Source organism: Hemiscyllium ocellatum, chromosome 16, assembly GCF_020745735.1.
Source record: "Hemiscyllium ocellatum isolate sHemOce1 chromosome 16, sHemOce1.pat.X.cur, whole genome shotgun sequence".
Taxonomy (NCBI): domain Eukaryota; kingdom Metazoa; phylum Chordata; class Chondrichthyes; order Orectolobiformes; family Hemiscylliidae; genus Hemiscyllium; species Hemiscyllium ocellatum.
In genome coordinates this window covers 87,612,116-87,632,092 of record NC_083416.1, presented here as the reverse complement: position 1 = coordinate 87,632,092, position 19,977 = coordinate 87,612,116, and the positions used below count along the sequence as shown (strand labels likewise).

At 44.1% G+C, this 19,977-nt stretch overlaps 1 protein-coding gene across 2 annotated transcripts in view; it reads right to left on the bottom strand.

Moving 5' to 3' along the window:
• Window positions 1-19,977, bottom strand: part of arap3 (ArfGAP with RhoGAP domain, ankyrin repeat and PH domain 3) — a 344,677-nt gene that overhangs the window by 92,663 nt on the left and 232,037 nt on the right. For both annotated transcript variants that reach the window (XM_060837460.1, XM_060837459.1), the window contains exons 16-17: window positions 15,813-15,876; window positions 14,347-14,510 (exon numbers count right to left, since the gene is read on the bottom strand). In XM_060837460.1, the coding sequence (XP_060693443.1) occupies window positions 14,347-14,510; window positions 15,813-15,876 (228 nt within the window). The remainder of the gene's footprint in view (window positions 1-14,346; window positions 14,511-15,812; window positions 15,877-19,977) is intronic.

Below are 19,977 nucleotides of genomic sequence, written 5' to 3'. Positions count from 1 at the left end.
CAGTAGGCTATTATACAAAATGCGGACGAATGGGATTGTGGGAGACACAATCAGTAATTGGCTTGCTGAAAGAAAACAGAGGGTTGCAGTTGATGGAACATGTTCATCTTGGTGTCCACTTAGTAACAGCGTACCACAAGGGTCGGTGTTGGGTCCACTGCTGTTCATCATTTTTATAAATGACCTGGATGAGGGTGTAGAAGGGTGGGTTAGTAAATTTGCGGATGACACTAAGGTCAATGGAGTTGTGGATAGTGACGAAGGATGTAGTAGATTGCAGAGAAACATAGATAGGATGCAGTGCTGGGCTGAGAGGTGGCAAATGGAGTTTAATGTGGACAAGTGTGAGGTGACACACTTTGGACGGAGTAATCGGAATGCAAAGTACTGGGCTAATGGTAGGACTCTTGGGAGTGCAGATGAGCAGAGAGATCTCGGTGTCCATGTACACAGATCCCGAGAAAGTTGCCACCCAGGTTGACAGGGTTGTTAAGAAGGCATACAGTGTTTTAGCCTTTATTAATAGAGGGATTGAGTTCCGGAACCAGGAGGTTATGCTGCAGCTGTACTAAGCTCTGGTATGGCCACACTTGGAGTATTGTGTACAGTTCTGGTCACCGCATTTTAAGAAGGATGTGGAAGCTTTGGAAAGGGTGTAGAGGAGATTTACTAGGATGTTGCCTGGTATGGAAGGAATGTCTTATGAGGAAAGGCTGAGGGCCTTGAGGCTGTTCTCGTTAAAGAGAAGAAAGTTGAGAGGTGACTTAATAGAGACATACAAGATAATCAGAGGGTTAGATTAGGTGGACAGGGAGAGCCTTTTTCCAAGTATGGGGACGGCAAACACGAGGGGGCATAACTTTAAAGTGAGGGGAGATAGGTGTAAGACAGATGTCAGAGGTAGTTTCTTTACTCAGAGAATAGTCAGGGTATGGAATGCTTTGCCTGCAACGGTAGTAGATTCACCAACTTTAAGTGCATTTAAGTCGTCGTTGGACAGGCATATGGACATAGATGGAACAGTGTGGGTGGGATGGGCTTCAGATTGGTATGACAGGGCAGCGCAACATCGAGAGCCGAAGGGCCTGTACTGTGCTGTAATGTTCTATGTTCTGTATTCTAAACTTGAGGTGCAGGTCCATAGCTCCCTGAAAGTGGCAATACAAGTGGGTAAAGTGCTAAAGAATGCATACAGCATGCTTGCCTTCATTGGTTGGAACACTGAGTATAAAAGTTGGCAGCTCAAGTTGCAGCTGTATAAAATTTTAGTGAGATCACATTTGTAACATTGAGTGCAGTTCTGGTCACCATACCAGAGGAAGGATGTGAAGGCTTTGGAGAAGGTGCAAAGGAGGTTTCCCATGAGGTTTACAAACCTGCCTGCCCCGGCCGACCCATTGTCTCAGCCTGCTCCTGCCCCACCGAACTCATCTCCCAATACCTCGACACAGTCCTGTCCCCTTTAGTCCAAGAACTCCCCACCTACGTTCGGGACACCACCCACGCCCTCCACCTCCTCCAGGATTTTCGCTTCCCCGGTCCCCAACGCCTTATTTTCACTATGGACATCCAGTCCCTGTACACCTCCATCCCCCATCACGAAGGACTCAAAGTCCTCCGCTTCTTCCTTTCCCGCCGCACCAACCAGTACCCTTCCACTGACACCCTCCTTCGACTGACTGAACTGGTCCTCACCCTGAATAACTTCTCTTTTCAATCCTCCCACTTCCTCCAAACTAAAGGAGTTGCCATGGGCACCCGGATGGGCCCCAGCTATGCCTGCCTCTTTGTAGGATATGTGGAACAGTCCATCTTCCGCAACTACACTGGCACCAGCCCCCACCTTTTCTTCCGCTACATCGATGACTGTATCGGCGCTGCCTCGTGCTCCCACGAGGAGGTTGAACAGTTCATCCACTTTACTAAGACCTTCCATCCCGACCTGAAATTCACCTGGACTGTCTCAGACTCCTCCCTCCCCTTCCTAGACCTTTCCATCTCTATCTCGGGCGACCGACTCAACACAGACATCTACTATAAACCGACTGACTCCCACAGCTACCTGGACTACACCTCCTCCCACCCTGCCCCCTGCAAAAACTCCATCCCATATTCCCAATTCCTTCGTCTCCGCCGCATCTGCTCCCAGGAGGACCAGTTCCAACACCGCACAGCCCAGATGGCCTCCTTCTTCAAGGACCGCAGATTCCCCCCAGACGTGATCGACGATGCCCTCCACCGCATCTCCTCCACTTCCCGCTCCTCCGCCCTTGAGCCCCGCTCCTCCAACCGCCACCAAGACAGAACCCCACTGGTTCTCACCTACCACCCCACCAACCTCCGCATACAACGTATCATCTGCCGCCATTTCCGCCACCTCCAAACGGACCCCACCACCAAGGATATATTTCCCTCCCCTCCCCTATCAGCGTTCCGCAAGGACCACTCCCTTCGTGACTCCCTCGTCAGATCCACACCCCCCACCAACCCAACCTCCACCCCCGGCACCTTCCCCTGCAACCGCAGGAAATGTAAAACTTGCGCCCACACCTCCACACTCACTTCCCTCCAAGGCCCCAAGGGATCCTTCCATATCCGCCACAAGTTCACCTGTACCTCCACACACATCATCTATTGCATCCGCTGCACCCGATGTGGCCTCCTCTATATTGGGGAGACAGGCCGCTTACTTGCGGAACGCTTCAGAGAACACCTCTGGGCCGCCTGGACCAACCAACCCAACCACCCCGTGGCTCAACACTTTAACTCTCCCTCCCACTCCACCGAGGACATGCAGGTCCTTGGACTCCTCCACCGGCAGAACATAACAACACGACGGCTGGAGGAGGAGCGCCTCATCTTCCGCCTGGGAACCCTCCAACCACAAGGTATGAATTCCGATTTCTCCAGTTTCCTCATTTCCCCTCCCCCCACCTTGTCTCAGTCGGATCCCTCAACTCAGCACCGCCCTCCTAACCTGCAATCTCCTTACTGACCGCTCCGCCCCCACCCCACTCCGGCCTATCACCCTCACCTTGACCTCCTTCCACCTATCCTACCTCCATCGCCCCTCCCCCAAGTCCCTCCTCCCTACCTTTTATCTCAGCCTGCTTGGCTACTCTCTCTCATTCCTGATGAAGGGCTTATGCTCGAAACGTCGAATTCCCTATTCCTGAGATGCTGCCAAACCTGCTGTGCTTTAACCAGCAGCACATTTTCAGCTGTGATCTCCTGCATCTGCAGACCTCATTTTTTACTCTTCCCGTGATGTTGCCTGGATTGGAATGTATTAGCGAGAAGGAAAGGTTAAACAAACTTGAATTGTTTACACTTGAATGTTGGAGGCTGAGGGGCAACCTGATAGAAGCATGTAAAATTATAAGAGGCATGGATAGGGTGGAAGGATCAAATATTAGGGGGCATTAGTTTAAGGTGAGAGGGGTAAAGTTTAAAGGAGATGGTGGTAAGTGCCTGGAATTTGTTGCCAGGAGAATTGGTGGAAGCAGCATTTAGAGTGGATAATATGTGGAGCTGGGAAAAGCACAGCATGTCAAGCAGATCAGAGGAGCAGGAGAGTTGACATTTCAAGCAGGACCCTTGATCAGGACTGAGGAGGGGGAACTGGGCTGAGAAATAAACAGGAGGCGGTGGGTGTGGGGCTGGGAGAAAGGAAGGGGGGATGGCGATAGGTGGATGCAGGTGGGAGGTAATTGAGATTGGTCAGTGGGAAGGGTGAAGCAGATAGATAAGAAGAAGAGTTTTAAAGTCATAGTCAGGTCAAATGGGGCAGGATGGAGAGGGAGGGCTAGACCTGGCATGAGGTGGGAAGAGTGAGATTTGGAAGCTGGTGAATTCTATGTTGAGGCCATAAGATTGTAATCTCCCGAGGTGGAAGATGAGGTGTTCTTTCTCCAGTTTGCATGTGGTCTTTTTTTGACAGTGGAAGAGGCCAGAAGGGACATGTCATTGGGAGAATGGAAGGGGGAGCTGAAATGGCTGGCAACAGGGAGGTGGGATTCATTGGAGCATCCAGACCATAGCTTTTCCCTGAACTGGCCCCCGAGTTTGCACTCTGTCTCTCTGATGTAGAAGAGAGACCATATTGGGAGCAACAGATGCAGAAGATCAGATTACGAGAATCGGAGGTGAATCTCTATTGGACTTGGAATGATTATCTGGGGCCTTGGATGGAAGTAAGAGGGAGGTGAGGTGGCAGGTGTTGGATCTCCTGAGACTGCTAGCAAAGGTGCCAGTTGTGATGGAGAGATTGGAGGGTAGTGTCGACCTAATGGGAGAGTTGTGGAGGGACCGGTCACTACAGAAAGCAGATAGGGGAGGGGAAGGAAATATCTTTTTAGTTAGGGTCAGATTGCAGGTAGCAAACACATTAACATACAGAGAATGGAGAGATACGGACCATTTGCAGATAGATGGGATTAGTTTTGAAGACAGCATGGTTGGCACAGACACTGACACAGACACAGATACAGACACCGACACAGGCACCGACACAGACACAGATACAGAGGACTGAAGGACCTGTTCCTATGCTGTGCTGTTCTGCTTCTACCAAACTCTGGGTGAAACAAACTTTTTCTCAGATCTCCTCTAACCCATTTGTTCCTCATCGGAAACTGATGCGCTCTGGTCTTAGACTTGTCTGCCATAAAGAAAAGATTCTCATAATTTACTTGGCCAATGTTTCTCATCATTTTTTACACTCAATCAGGTTAATCTCTCAGCCTCCAATGCTCCAAGGAAAATGAACCCAACCTATCCAGTTTCTCACAACTGAGAGTTTCCATCCCAGACAACATCCTGGTGAATCACTGCACCCTCTCTAGATGCAATCACATCCTTCTGATAGTGTGGCAACTAAAAATGCACATAGAATTCCATCTGTGGGCTAACCAATGGTTTACGATGTTGTAACAATAATTCCTTGCACATATATTCTACACCCCAGTTAAAGAAGGTAAACATGATATATGCTTCTTTCAACACACAGTCCACCTGTGCTGACACCTTCAGGGGTCTACGGACTTGAACACAAAGGTCTCTTTGTCCATTAGTACTCCCGAGGAATTTGCCATTCATTGTATATATTCTTTAATTCTGCAAAATGCAACACCTCATACTTGTCAGGATTAAATTCCATCTGCCATTGCTCTGCCCAAATATCAACTGATCAATGTCAGACTGTAGCCTAAAACCATCCTCCTCACTATCAACAACACCACCAATTTTTGAATCCGCTATGGCCCCAGCAATCTCCTCCCTCACTTCCCATATCAGCATGAAAGACATAGAATATGGAACACTACAGTGCAGTACAGGCCCTTCGCCTCCTGATGTTGCACCAACCTGTGAAACCAATCTGAAGCCGATCTACCCTACACAATTCAAATTTCATCCGTATGTTTATCCAATGATCATTTAATTGCCCTTTGTGTAGGCGGGTCGATTCCATGCCCCTACTCCTCTCTGAATAAAGAAACTACCTCTGACATCTGTCCTGTATCTATCACCCCTCAATCTAAAGCTATGCCCCCTCATGCTAGCCATCACCATCTGAGGAAAAAGGCTCTCACTGTCCAACCTATCTAACCCTCTAATTATCTTAAATGTCTTAGTTAAGTCGTCTCTCAACCTTCTTCTCTCTCATGAAAACAGCCTTACGTCCCCAAGCTTTCCTCATAAAACCTTCCCACCACACCAGACAACATCCTAGTAAATCTCCTTTGCACCCTTTCCAAAGCTGCCACATCCTTCTTACCATGTGGTGATTAGAACTGAATGCAATACTCCCAAGTGCAACTACACCAGAGTTTTGTACAGCTGCAACATGGCCTTGTGGCTCTGAAACTCAATCCATCTACCAATAAAAGCGAACACACCGTATGCCTTCTTAACAACCCTATCAACCTGAGTGGCAACTTTGAGGGATCTATGTACATGGACACTAAGATCTCTCTGCTCATCCATACTACCAAGAATCTTACTCTTTATTCTTGTCAGTCCTTCCGATGTGAATCACCTCACACTTTTCCACATTAAACTCCATATACCACCTCTCATCCCCGGTTCTGCAGCTTATCTATGTCCCTCTGTAACCTGCAACATCCTTCAGCACTATTCACAATTCCACTGACATTAGTGTCACCTGCAAATTTTCTAAACCATCCTTCTGGGCTCTTATCCAGGTCATTTATAAAAATGACAAACAGCAATGGCCTCAAAACAGATTCTTGCGGTATACCATGAGTAACTGAACTCCAGCATGAACCTTTCCCATCAACACCACCCTCTGTCTTTTTTCAGATAGCCAATTTCTGATCCAAACCTCTATTCCTATTGACAATGATGACATCACGATCAAAGCCAAAGACTCTGCAATCTTCTCCTTGGCTTCCCAGAGAATCTGAGGATAAATCCAATCTGGCCCAGGGACTTATCCATTTTCACACTTTCCAGAATTGCTAACTCCTCCTTCATGTGACCTCATTCCCATCTAATCCAGTAGTCTGTACCTCAGTATTCTCCCTGACAACATTGTCTTTTTCCAGTGTGAATGCTGATGAAAAATATTTGTTTAGCATTTTCCCATTTTCTCAGACTCCACGCACAACTTTCCACTATTATCCTTGATTGGCCCTAATCTTTCTCTAGTCATTCTTTCATTCCTGATGTACCTATTGAAAGCTTTAGGGTTTTCCTTGATCCTATCTGCCAACAATTCTCATGTCCCCTCCTGGCTCTTCTTAGCTCTCTCTTCAGGTCTTTCCTGGCTAACCTGTAACTCTGAAGGGCCCAAACTGAGATTTTACTTGTCATCCCAGTTTTCATCTTCCTCCTGATTAGAGATTCAATTTCTTTCGTAAACCATGGCTCCCTCGCTCGACCGCTTCCTCCCTGCCTGACATGTACATACTTATCAAGGATATGCAGTAGCTGTTCCTTGAATAAACTCCACAATTCAATTGTGCCCATCCCCTGCAGTTTCCTTCCCCATCCTATGCATCCTAAATCTTACCTAATTGCATCATAATTGCCTTTCACCTATCTATAACTCTTGCCCTATCTTGTTATACACCTACCTCTTTCCATCACTAAATGAAACATTAACTGAATTGTGGTCATCATTACCAAAGTCTTCACTGATCTCCAAATCTAACACCTAGCCAGGTTCATTACCAAATCCAATGTGGCCTCATCCCTTGTTGGCTTGTCTACATACTGTTTTAGGAAACCATCCTGCATACATTGGACAAAAACTGATCCATCTCAAGCACTCGAATTATAGTATTTCCAGCCAATATTTGGAAGGTTAAAGACCCCATCTTTGGAACTATTCAGTGGCCTAGAGAAAACTCCCAACAGGGTGACTTCTCATTTCCTATTTCTAACCTTAGTCCATACTACCTCAGTAGGTGATTCCTCAAATGTCCTTTCTGCTACCGTAACACTGTCCTTGACTAACAATGCCACACCTCCCCCTCTTTTACCATCTTCTCTGTTCTTACTGAAACATCTAAATCATGGAACCTGCAACATCCAATCCTGTCCCTCCTCTCTCCATGTCTCTGAAATGGCCACAACATCGAAGTCCCAGATACCAATCCATGCTGCAAGTTCAACCACCTTATTCCGGATACTCCCTGGCATTGAAGTAAATACACTTCAAACCACTTTCCTGCTTGCCGGTGAATTCTTGCAACCTCAAAACCTATTTTCTGCCCTCACTGCTCTCAACCTTCTGGTCACTGGAACTACAATTTAGGTTCCTATCCCCCTGCTGAATTAATTTAAACCCTCCCGAAGTGTATTAGCAAATTTACACCCCAGAATATTGGTACCTCTCTGGTTCAGGTGTAGACGATTTTATTTGTAGAGGCCCCACCTACCCCAAAATGAGCCCCAATTATTTAGGTATTCAAAACCCTCCCTCCTGCACCAACCCTATAGCTACGTGTTCAACTCCTCTCTCTCCCTATTCCTCGCCTTGCTAGCACGTGGCACTTGCAACAAACCAGAGATAACTCTGTTTGTTCTAGTCCTAAGCTTCCACCCTAGCTCCCAGAATGTCTGCCATAAATCCCCATCCCTTTTCCTACCTATGTCGTTTGTGCTGCTGTGATCATAACTTGGGGCTGGTCTCCCTCCCCCTCAAGGATTCCAAAAACACAATACAAGGCAACACAAACCCTGGCACCTGGGAGGCAATACACCAACCGTGAGTCTCTCTTATTCCCACAGAACCTCCTATCTGTTCCCCTGACTGTGGAGTCCCCAATGCCTAATGCTCTGCTCATCTCCCCTTTTCCCTTCTGAGCAAAAAGGACAGACTATGTACTAGTGACCTGTGCACCATTGCTTACCCCTGGTAAGGCATTCCCCCCAACAGTATCCAAACGGTATACTTATTGTTGAGAGGAATAGCCACAGAGATTCCTTGCACTGCCTTCCAGCTCCCTTTCCATCCTCTGACTGTAACCCATCTACCTTCTTCTTGCACCTGAAGTGTGATCACCTCCTTGTAGCTCCTCTCAATAACCCCCTTTGCCTCCTGAAGGATCCAGAGTTCATCCAGCTCTAGCTCCAGTTCCCTAATGCAGTTTTCAAGAAGCTGCATCTCTTTAGATCCAGGGGATTTAAACACTTTTATGGCCACTAAAACACCTAAATCCTCTTCCTTATTAATCTTAATATATTTGAGAACATCACCATCCTAACTGTGAATACATATGAGAAATATTCATTTCAGACCTCACCCATGCCTTCTGGTTCCCTGCATAGATTGCCCTTTTGCTTTCAAATAAGTCCCACTTTTTCCCTGGTTATCCTCTTACTCTTGATATATTTATAAAAAGCCTAAGAGTTTTCCTTGTTCTCACGTGTTAAAGATAATTTGTAGCCCTTCTTTGCCCTCCGAACATCCTTTTTAAATAATCCCCTACACTCGCTATACTTTTGAAGGTCCTCCTTCCCCAGCTAGGGCGGCACAGTGGCTCAGTGGTTAGCGCTGCTGCCTCACAGTGCCAGAAACCTGGTTTCAATTCCAGCCTTGGGTGACTGTCTGCATGTAGTTTGCACATTCTCCCAGTGTCTGCATGGGTTTCCTCCCATAGTCCAAAGATGTGCAGGCTAGGTCCCCATGGTAGGCTAATGCAAAAACTACGGAGCTATGGCATTGAGGGTGCATTAGAGGTTTGGATTAGGAATTGGCTGGCTGGAAGGAGACAGAGGGTATAGTTGATGGTATAGGTTCATCTTGGAGTGCAGTTACTAGCGGTGTTCCACAAGGATCTGTTTTGGGACCATTGCTGTTTGTCATTTTTATAAATGACCGAGAGGAGGGGCTTGAAAGCTGGGTGAGCAAGTTTGCGGATGACACGAAAGTCGGTGGAGTTGTGGACAGCGAAGAAGGATGTGGCAGGTTACAGCGGGATATAGATAAGTTGCAGAGCTGGGCAGAAAGGTGGCAAATGGAGTTCAATGTAGCTAAGTGTGAAGTCATTCACTTTGGTAGGAGTAACAAGAAGATGGATTACTGGGCTAATGGTAGGCTACTTGGTAGTGTGGATGAGCACAGGGATCTTGGTGTCCATGAACACAGATCTCTGAAAGTTGCCACCCAGGTAAATAGTGCTGTGAAGACGGCAAATGGTGTACTGGGCTTTATTGGTAGAGGAATTGAGTTCCGGAGTCCTGAGGTCATGTTGCAGTTGTATAAGACTCTGGTGCGGCCTCATCTGGAGTATTGTGTGCAGTTTTGGTCACCATACTATAGGAAGGATGTGGAGACATTGGAATGAGTGCAGAGGAGGTTTACCAGGATGTTGCCTGGCATGGTAGGAAGATTGTATGAGGAAAGGCTGAGGCACTTGGGGCTGTTCTCATTGGAGAAAAGAAGGTTTAGGGGAGATTTGATAGAGGTGTACAAGATGATTAGGGGTTTAGATAGGGTTGACAGTGAGAACCTTTTTCCGCTAATGGAGTCAGCTGTTACTAGGGGACACAGCTTTAAATTAAGGGGTGGTAGGTATAGGACAGATGTTAGGGGTAGATTCTTTACTCAGCGGGTTGTGAGTTCATGGAATACCCTGCCAGTAGCAGTGGTGGACTCTCCCTCTTTATGGGCATTTAAGCGGGCATTGGATAAGCATATGGAGGTTATTGGGCTAGTGTAGGTTAGGTAGGCTTCGGTCGGCTCAACATCGAGGGCCGAAGGGCCTGTACTGTGCTGTATTTTTTCTATGTTTTCTATTTCTATGTTCTAGGTGAATTAGCCATGCTAAATTACCCATAGTGTAGGTTCAGGAGTAAATATAAGGTAGGGGAATCGGTCAAATGGGTTACTCTTCGGAGGGTCAGTGTGGATTGGTTGGGCTGAGGGCCTGTTTCCACACTGTAGGGAATCAGTGATCTTGTTTTAAATGCACTGTACTTGATACATACTTGCTTCGTTTTCTTTATCAAACCCTGGATATCCAGGCCATCCAGGGTTGCTTGCACTTCACTCTTCAAGGAACACGCTGTTTTGAACTCTAACTTAAAAAGTGAGACTTTAAAACTCTACAATTAAAAGACTCCCATTTTCTTTTCGTAGTAAGGTGATTCCAGTTAATGTTAGCAAAATTGAAACACCCTAATCCTGTTTCTCTCACACCTTTCTGTGTTATGTCTTCATATCTGCTCTTTGATCTTCTTCTGACTGTTGAGAAGCCTCCATTGTAATTCCAGCAAAGTAACTGTTCCCTTTTATTTTAAAGCTCTACCCATCATTTAATGGCCCTTCTTGGACATTCTCCATCATTACTGCAGTGTTGGCTTTCTTTGTCAATAATGTAATACCCCACTTCTCTCACATCTCAACGATTGCACCTGAACCATCTATATCCTGGAAAGTTGAGTTGCCAGTTCTGTCCTTCCTTCAACCATATCTCATCGATTGCAACAATATTAACTTCCATATGTAGCTCACTGCTCTAAGTTTAGCTGCCTTACCAGTCAAACCCATTGCATTAAAGTTAATACAATTTAGCTTTCTGGACTGCCCATGTTATCCTGCCCATGTATTCTGGACTGGACAGCTACTGGACTGTCCTAGCATTCCTTCTATAGCTAATTGGGCCTTGCTCCTGACTTTACACCTACCCTGTGCTTAACCCATTGTCCCCTAGTTGAGATTTTCCCATGAGTGTAAATATCTTAACATCTACTCTTTCAAGCCCTCTTAGAATCTTGCATGCTTCAGTAAGATCTCCCTTGTTCTTCTAAACTCAATGACTGAAGGCTAACTCATTTAACTACTTTTGATAAGTAAAATTCTTCATGCCAGGAATCAGCTGAGTGAATCTGTTTTGAATCTTTTTTTTCGTAGGACATGGGTGTCATTGACTGGTCAATATTTTTATTGCTCATCCCTAGTTGGCATGTGAAGGTGGTGGTGAATTGCTTTCTTGACCTGCTGGAGCTTTAGGGAGTGATTTCCAGGATTTTGAACGAGCAACAGTGAAGAAACTGCAATATATTTCTAGGTGAGTGACTTGGAGGGGAATTTGCAAGTGGTAGTGTTCCCACATATTTGCTGCTTTTAGTCCTTTTAGATGGAAGTGGTTGTGGTTTTGGAAGGTACTGTCTGAGGACCCTTGGTGAGTTTCTGCAGTGTATCTTGTAGATAGAACACACTGCTGCCACTGAGCATCAGTGGTGGAGGGAGTGGATGCTTGTGGATGTGGTGCCAATCAAGTGGGCTGCTTTGTCATGAATGGTGTCAAGCTTCTTGAGTGTTCTTGGAGTTGCAGTCATCCAGGCAAGTGGGGAATATTTCATCACACTCTTGACTTGTGCCTGTAGATAATGGAAAGACTTGGAGGAGTTAGGAAGTGAGTTACTTGCCCTAGTATTCCTAGCCTCTGAGCGAGTCTTGTAGCCGTTATGTGGATAGTCCAGTTGAGTTTATGATCAACAGTAACCCCAAGGTTGTTGTTTGTGTGGAATTCAGTGATGGTAACACCACTGAATTTGAAGGAATGGTGGTTAGACGGTCTTTTATTGGAGATGGTGTGATGATGTTGTCACTTTAAAAGGTTATTTTGTCATTTTTTTAAAGACAGGTTGTAAGGCAGACGTGCAGAACTGGCCACAGAAGAAGACTTAAGTAAACATGTGAGGCCTTGGGTTTTTTTCTAAGTTGGAATAATGGAAGCAACCTGAATTGGTGTGGCCAGCTCTCTCAGATCCAGATTTCTTGGTTTTGGTTTTATCAGTAACATTAGAAGCCACTGGGGTCTAAAAAGAATTGAAAGCTTCAGTGAATGATTCCCGGCTGCTATTCTTCCTGAACTTTTTTTTAATGCTTTTTCCTTCTGGATTAGAGAGCTGCATGTAAGAATCTGTGTTTGGATTTGCCTTTTTGCTAAGGGATGTATTTATGAGATGTTATTGGAACAGTTAATTAGTGCTTGGTACTGTATATATTATTTGGTAACTTTTTCCAATAGCTAAGTTATCCTAGATCCCGCTTTCCTTTGTTTGCATTTCAACTATTGTGTGTAAATAAATTATTTTTATTGTTTTACTCAATAATTTGGCTTAACGTTGAGTAGTTCGAACAGTTGCATTGCATCTGAAACACGATACTTCACATATATTTTAAAGCTCAGGAAAAGGAGAATATTGTAGCAGAAAAGAATAAATTACTAGATATTAGTCTAGAAAGGATCAAGGTTAGTTATGAAGAGGTGTTATCAATTCTAGAAGGAGGTGAAAGCGGACAAGGACCCTGAACCAAATGGGATTTATCTGAGGATTCTCTGGGAAGCTGGGGGGAAGGTAGCAGAGCCTTTGTCTTTGATATTTGAGTCATCATTGTCTACTGGTTTAGTACCAGAGGACTGGAGGTTTGTAAATGTTGTGCCCTTGTTCAGTAGAGATGACCCAGGTAATTATAGACCAGTGAGCCTTACTTCTGTTGTAGGAAAGATTTTGGAAAGGATTATAAGAGATAGGATTTATAAGCATCTAGCAAACAACAATTTGATTTCAGCCAGTCAATGTGGTTTTGTCAAGGGCAGGTTGTGTCTCGCAAAGCTCACTGAGTTTTTTGAGAAGGTGACCAAGCATGTAGATGAGGGTAGGGCAGTTGACGTGGTGTACATGGACATTGGTTCAGCCACATTTAGGATACTATGTACAGTTCTGGTCACCACATTACCAAAAGGATGTGGACGCTTTGGAGAGTGTGCAGAGGTTTACGACGATGTTGCCTGGTATGGAAGGTGCAAGCTATGAAGAGAGGTTGAGTAGGTTAGGTTTATTTTCATTATGTAAAAGGAGGTTGAGGGGGGACCTGATTGAGGTTTGTAAAATCATGAAGGGTACAGACAGGGTGGATAGAGACAAGCTTTTTCCCAGGGTGAAGGATTCAATAACGAGAAGTCACGCTTTCAAGGTGAGAGGTGGAAAGTTTAAGGGGGATACATGCGGCAAGTACTTCACACAGAGGGTGGTGGGTGTTTGCAGAGGTGGTAGAGGCAGGCACAGTAGATTCATTTAAGATGCGTGAGTAAGTGGGATACAGATGTTTAGGAATTGACTGACAAGTTTAGACAGTACAGTTGGATCGGCTTAAGCTTGGAGGGCTGAAGGGCCTGTTCCTGGGCTGTAAATTTTCTTTGTCCTTTGTTCTCTTTGTTCTATACTGTTGCATTTAAGCATGGACTGCTTCAGTATAGAGGGATGTCCTTTCTTAAATGCCAGTTTCAGTACTGGACACTGTACTTGAGGTGTAGCCTCAGCAACATCCTGCAAAGTTGTGACAAGACTTAATAAGACCTACTTTTAAACTCCAAACCCCGAGAAATGAAGGATAAAAGTCTTAATTACTTGCTGCAACTACATGCTACATTTCTGTGTTTCATACGTAAGAACACCCAAATCCTTTTGCACTGCACTTTTTTTAGAGATGTGGAGGTGGGTAAAGGGCATTACAAACACAGATGGGGCATGGAGAGTGAGGAGATAAATGCAGTTGAGGCATTTTATGTTTTAATGTAAATTATGTTTTAACCACACTGCTGTAACCCTGAAAATGGGGAAATATGATGGATACTTTTAAAGTTTACATTTGGGGAGCTGCAATTTACCCACTCCCAACTGAACCTGACTTACATAGTTACATAGGAATGACCCCACAATGACTTTTGCAGCTTCTGCAACAGTGATTGCCTTCGGTTTACTGCCACCCTCACCGGCAGCCTGGCTCCAGTGAATAAGTAATTCATTTCTAAAATGTGAGTCCAAACCTTTTTTCAATGGCCTCTTGTGTTGACATTCACTCACCATATTGGGTGATGAAGGCAATGCAGCTGTCAACAATGATGGGGATATCATTCCTGCTGAGCTGTTGATCACTAAGGGCATTTCCTCGGCTGCCTGCAGCTCTCTGAATATCACCACACCAAACTGAATAATCCAGACGTGTCACTCCGTGCAGGTACAATGTTCTGTAAACAGAGAGAGAGTGTTATACAGTAAATATCAACTTGTAATGATCCCAGCTGGTATTACAACTGGACAAGTCAAATCCCAGAATGAAATCTGGCTCAATAGGTCATATTTAACACAATAGTCTTGCACTGAAACATAAGCAGGCAATGCTGCAGATCTGGCTTCAACAATAAAACAAAAGTTTATTATACAAAAGAAATAATAATAAAATTAACCAAACCAAGCCATCTAAATATAACACAATTTGAAAAATGTCAAAACACAAGTTAAAACAAAATCCATCTAGTCCCCAACACCATCACTTTATAATCAATCACAATTCAGAGACATTTTCCCTCTTTATCAAATCTGTCAGTTTGACTGGACTGTTTTTTCTTGGTTCCTGTCCAGTGAGTTGCAAAGTTTATTCCCTGGAATACACTCACAACTGAGAGCTTAAATTTTCTCAGCCTTATAATAATCTACAAAGTTTGAACAAAACAGGCCTGATCTGAAAGTTTCACAAACTATCCCCTTTTACTAAAGTGCTTTATCCCTTTAACTGCTCTGAAGAACCTCCTTTTCTGATTACAATTGATATTTGCATCTGACTTCTGTCAGATCCCCTTCAAACCGAAACAAAAAACATTAGAACTAAATTTAAAGAAACTTGCTCATCATAGATTCTGCTAACCTAATAGTTTAGTGTTTCTATCTGCTGTAATGCACCCCTATATTATAAACAAATGTCCTCTAACACTCCAGGAAGCTTTGCAGTCCCCTGCTCTCTGACACATATTGGCTTAAAATCACAGTTTGAGAAAAGCTGATCCAATTAATTTTTAAACATCTTCACAAAAATAAACTAACACCCAATGCCCTTTGTTCAAAATCCAAATGATGAAAATATTTTCCTGGCTTTATACTCTCCATAATATACCAGTACCTTGTCTTATTTAAATCAAGCATTTACCACCATTCTGTGAAGGACTAAATATCTGCCAAATGATCAAGAACAACCAGGACAGCTACATACCCACATTGTTACCCTGAGAGTAAATGCCTCAAGTAAACAGTTGCCTACTTGTGTTTTAATTTTAAATTACAAGGGAAATAAAGGTGTAGATAACTGGGACTATTTCAAATCATTTGCTGTTCGCAAAGGTAGTAAATTTGGCAAAATGTACGGCGCTGTTGGAGGTCATGAAAATGCAGTCAGCATAAAGCTGTCAGTGCATGGCATGTAAAATCTGAATGTCAAGTCACTTGCACTGTTTTTCAATGTTTAAACTGTTGGTTTATTGTGTGGCTTGTCTCACCTTTCCTTATCAACCAGCCTTAAAACTTCCTTCTTCTCACTGTTTTCATTCAGAACGGTGAAAGCTGTTTGTGAAGGAATTACAATACAAAAAAAAATGAGATTTCTATTATACAGATATATCCAATAAGCATTTCATTCATCCCTCTTTGTTATAAAAACAGATTGAGAACTGGGTTAATGTTTTGAAGAACTGATGTCAATACATATTAAAATATTGCTACACACAGGCTTCTGGAGTAAACCCTTTCTACTCCTTATCTTTGTATATTGCCTTTCGCATTCATTCGAACATAAAGCATAGGAACAGAAGTGGACCACTCTGCTCATTGCATCTGCTGTGTCAATCAATTAGATTATGGTTGATATGTTAACCCTCAACTCCACTTGCCTGCTTTTTCTCCCTAATCTTCGATTCACTGGCTGATTAAAAATTTATCAGTCTCAATGTTGAATATACTTGATCACCCAGCCTTGACAGTCCTCTACGGTAAATAGTCTACAATTTCACAACCTTCAGAGAAGACCTACTCATCCCATGTCATAAATGTGTGACCCTATGTTCTGAGATTATGCCCTCTGGTCCTAGACTCTTCCACAAGACGAAAAATTAAAAATCACACAACACCAGGTTATAGTACAACAGGTTTATTTGGAAACACTAGCTTTCGGTGCGCTGCTCCTTCATTAGATGGTTGTGGAGTATAAGATTGTAAGACACAGAATTTATTGCAAAAGTTTACAGTGTAATGTAACCGAAATTATATATTGAAAAAGACCTGGATTGTTTGTTAAGTCGCAGAACATTTAAAAGTTACATTCTCAAGTGAACTTTAACAATTGGTGTCATGTGGGTCCAGATAATGCACTTAAGATGTGAGCAGCCCTGTGTGAGACTGTCTATGCCACTGGTTCTAATTGGTTAGACAGATTCTAATCTAAAAAATGGATTTACAGAATCTTACATGGATTCATGCAATTTTTGAGGAAAGTAAAATGTGATTCTCCAAGTACAAATTCACCCCGCAAACTTAAATGTGTATGTATGCATGTGGGTGTACCATACAACCTTGTCACAGTGGACGCTGCAAGATGTGTCAGAGTGTTGACACAGATACCACCATTACGCATGGGGGCCACCTTTCACCGTGTATGTGGCAGGTACGCATGTCACTCAGCCAACATCGCACACTGCAGGCGAGGACGCCCTGAGACATGGTACATTGGTGAGACCGAGCAGAGGCTACAGCAATGGATGAATGGACACTGCACAATAATCAACAGACAGGAGTGTTCCCTCGCAGTCAGAGAACACTTCAGCAGTCCAGGACATTCGACCTCGGACCTTTGGGTGACTGTCCTCCAGGGCAGACTTCGCGACAGGCAACAATGAAAAGTGGCCGAGCAGAGGCTGGTAGCCATGTTCGGTACCCAAGGGGAGGGCCTCAACCGGGACCTTGGGTTCATGTCACATTACAGGTGACCCCATTGCACTACACACACACACACACACACACACACACACACACACACACACACACACACACACACACACACACACACACACACTCACGCAGACCTTCTCTCATATGCTCAAACACTCCCACGCTCCCACATGCACCCTCTCACAGACTTAAACGCCTTTACATTCACACTCACATTCACATACAGACACTCTCTCACAGACACTCATAACACCCTTCCACCCCCACCTCCCCATCACCACACACACACACATTCACATGCATACATACACATATAGGTTTGTAGGGTGAATTTGTACTTGCAGAATTACATTTTATTTTGCTCAAAAACTGCATGAATCTATGTAAGATTCTGTAAATCCATGTTTTAGATTAGAATCAGATTGAGAATTGTGGCACAGACGGCCTCACACAGGGCAGCTCACACCTTCAGTGCATTACCTGGGCCCACATGACACCAATTGTTAAAGTTCACTTGAGAATGTAACTTTTAAATGTTCTGCGACTTAACAAACAATCCAGGTCTTTTTCAATATATATTTTCAATTACATCACACTGTAAACTTCTGCTATAAATTCTGTGTCTTGCGATCTTATACTCCATAACCACCTGATGAAGGAGCAGCACTCCGAAAGCTAGTGCTCCTAAACAAAGCTGTTGGACTATAACCTGGTGTGTGATTTTTAACTTTGTACACCCCAGCCCAACACTGGCATTTCTGAATCATGACAAGAGGAAAATACCTTTTCCACATCCATCCTGTCAAATCCTCTAAGGATCTTTATGTTTCAGTAAGGCCATCTCTCATTCCCCTAAACTCCATTAAGTACAAGAGGTCAGACAGTATCTGAGGAACTGGAGACCCGACATTGCTGATGAAGGGCTTATGCCCGAAATGTCGACTCTCCTGCTCACATGATGCCTGACTTGCTGTGCTTTTCCAGCACCACACATCTCGACCCTGATCTCCAGCATCTGTAGTCCTCACTTTCTCCATTAAGTACAATCCCAACCTCACAAAATTCTCCCTCCCTTACCAGGTATCAGCCTAGTGAACCTTCTCTGGACTGCCTCCAATGCCAGGATATCTTTCTTGAAACAGTATGTGGATAGTCCAATTAGAGGAGAGGCCATTCTAGACCTTGTATTGGGTTATGAGCCTGGCCAGGTGACTGACTTTTCAATGGGGAAGCATTTTGGAAACAGTGATCACGACTCCTTAAGTTTTATGATAACTATGAAGAAGTATAAATCAGATCTTGTGGAAAAGTGTTAAATTGGGGGAAGGCAAACTACATTAATAGAAGTGTTAATTGGGAAGAGATATTATCAGGCAAGTCCAAATTTGACGTGTGGGAATTGTTTAAAGACCTGCTGGGGAGAGTCCAAGACAAGCAGTTCCAGTAAGGAGGAAGGACAAGGTTAGTAAGGTAAGGGACCCTTGGATAGTGAGGGAAATTGTGAATTTACTGAAAAGGAATAAAGTATATGTAAGGTTTAGGAAGCTAACATCAGGCAGATTCTGTGAGAAGTATAAGGAAAGCAGAAAAGAACTCAAGCAGGGAATGAGAAGAGCAAAATGGGGCCATGAAATGACCTTGGCTAGTAGGGTGAATGAGAATCCCAAGATATTCCCTCGATACATTAAAAGGAAGAGGATAACTCAGGAGAAGACACTCAAGGATAAATGAGGGAACTTGTGTTGGAGGCAGAGGATGTGGGTATGATCCTAAATGAGGACTTTGCATCAGTATTCACCCAGGAGAAGGATCTGGGGAATAGTGAGATTTGGGCGGGCCATGCTAATATGTTACGGCATTTTGAGTAAGACGTGGTTTTCAACCTCATGAAGAGCATTAAGTTGAATGAGTCCCCTGAGCCTGATATCTACCCAAGGTTACTGACAATGTTAAGAGAGGAGATTGCTGGGGCCTTGACCAAGATTTTTGTTTCCTCACTAGCCAGTGGAGAGGTCCCAGAGGACTGATGAGTTGCTAATGTTGTTCCTTTGTTCAAGAAGAGAAATAGGGAATTTTGCAGGAACCTTTGGACCAATAAATCTCACATTGGTGGTTGAGAATTCTTAGGGATATGATTTATGCACATTTGGAAAAGGTTTGCCTAATTAGGGACACTCAGCATGACTATGTGTAGGGCAGGTCACGTCTTACTAACATGACTGAAATTTCCGAGGAGGTGACTCAGGTGATTGATGAGGGTAGAGCAGTGGATGTTGTCTACATGGATTTTAGTAAGGCTTTCGACAAGATCCCTCAGGGTAGGCTCAGCCAGAAGATTAAGATGCATGAGATCCATGGTGACTTGGCCACATGAAATCAGAATTGGCTTGCCTATAGAAGACAGAGGATAGTGGTGGAAGGGTATTGTTCAGGCTGGTGGTTTGTGACGAATAGTGTTCCACAGGGATCCATATGGGACCTCTGCTAATGGTGATATATATATATATAAATGACTTGGATGAAAATGTAGATGGGTGGTTATTAAGCTTGCAGATGATACAAAGGTTGGTGGAGTTGTGGATAGACTAGAAGTTTGTCAAAGGATACAGTGGAATATACATCAGTTGCAGATATAGGTGGAGAAATGGCAGATGGAGTTTGATGTGGGTAAGTGTGAAGTGCTGCATTTTGGGAGATCAAATGTAAAGGAAAAGTATACAG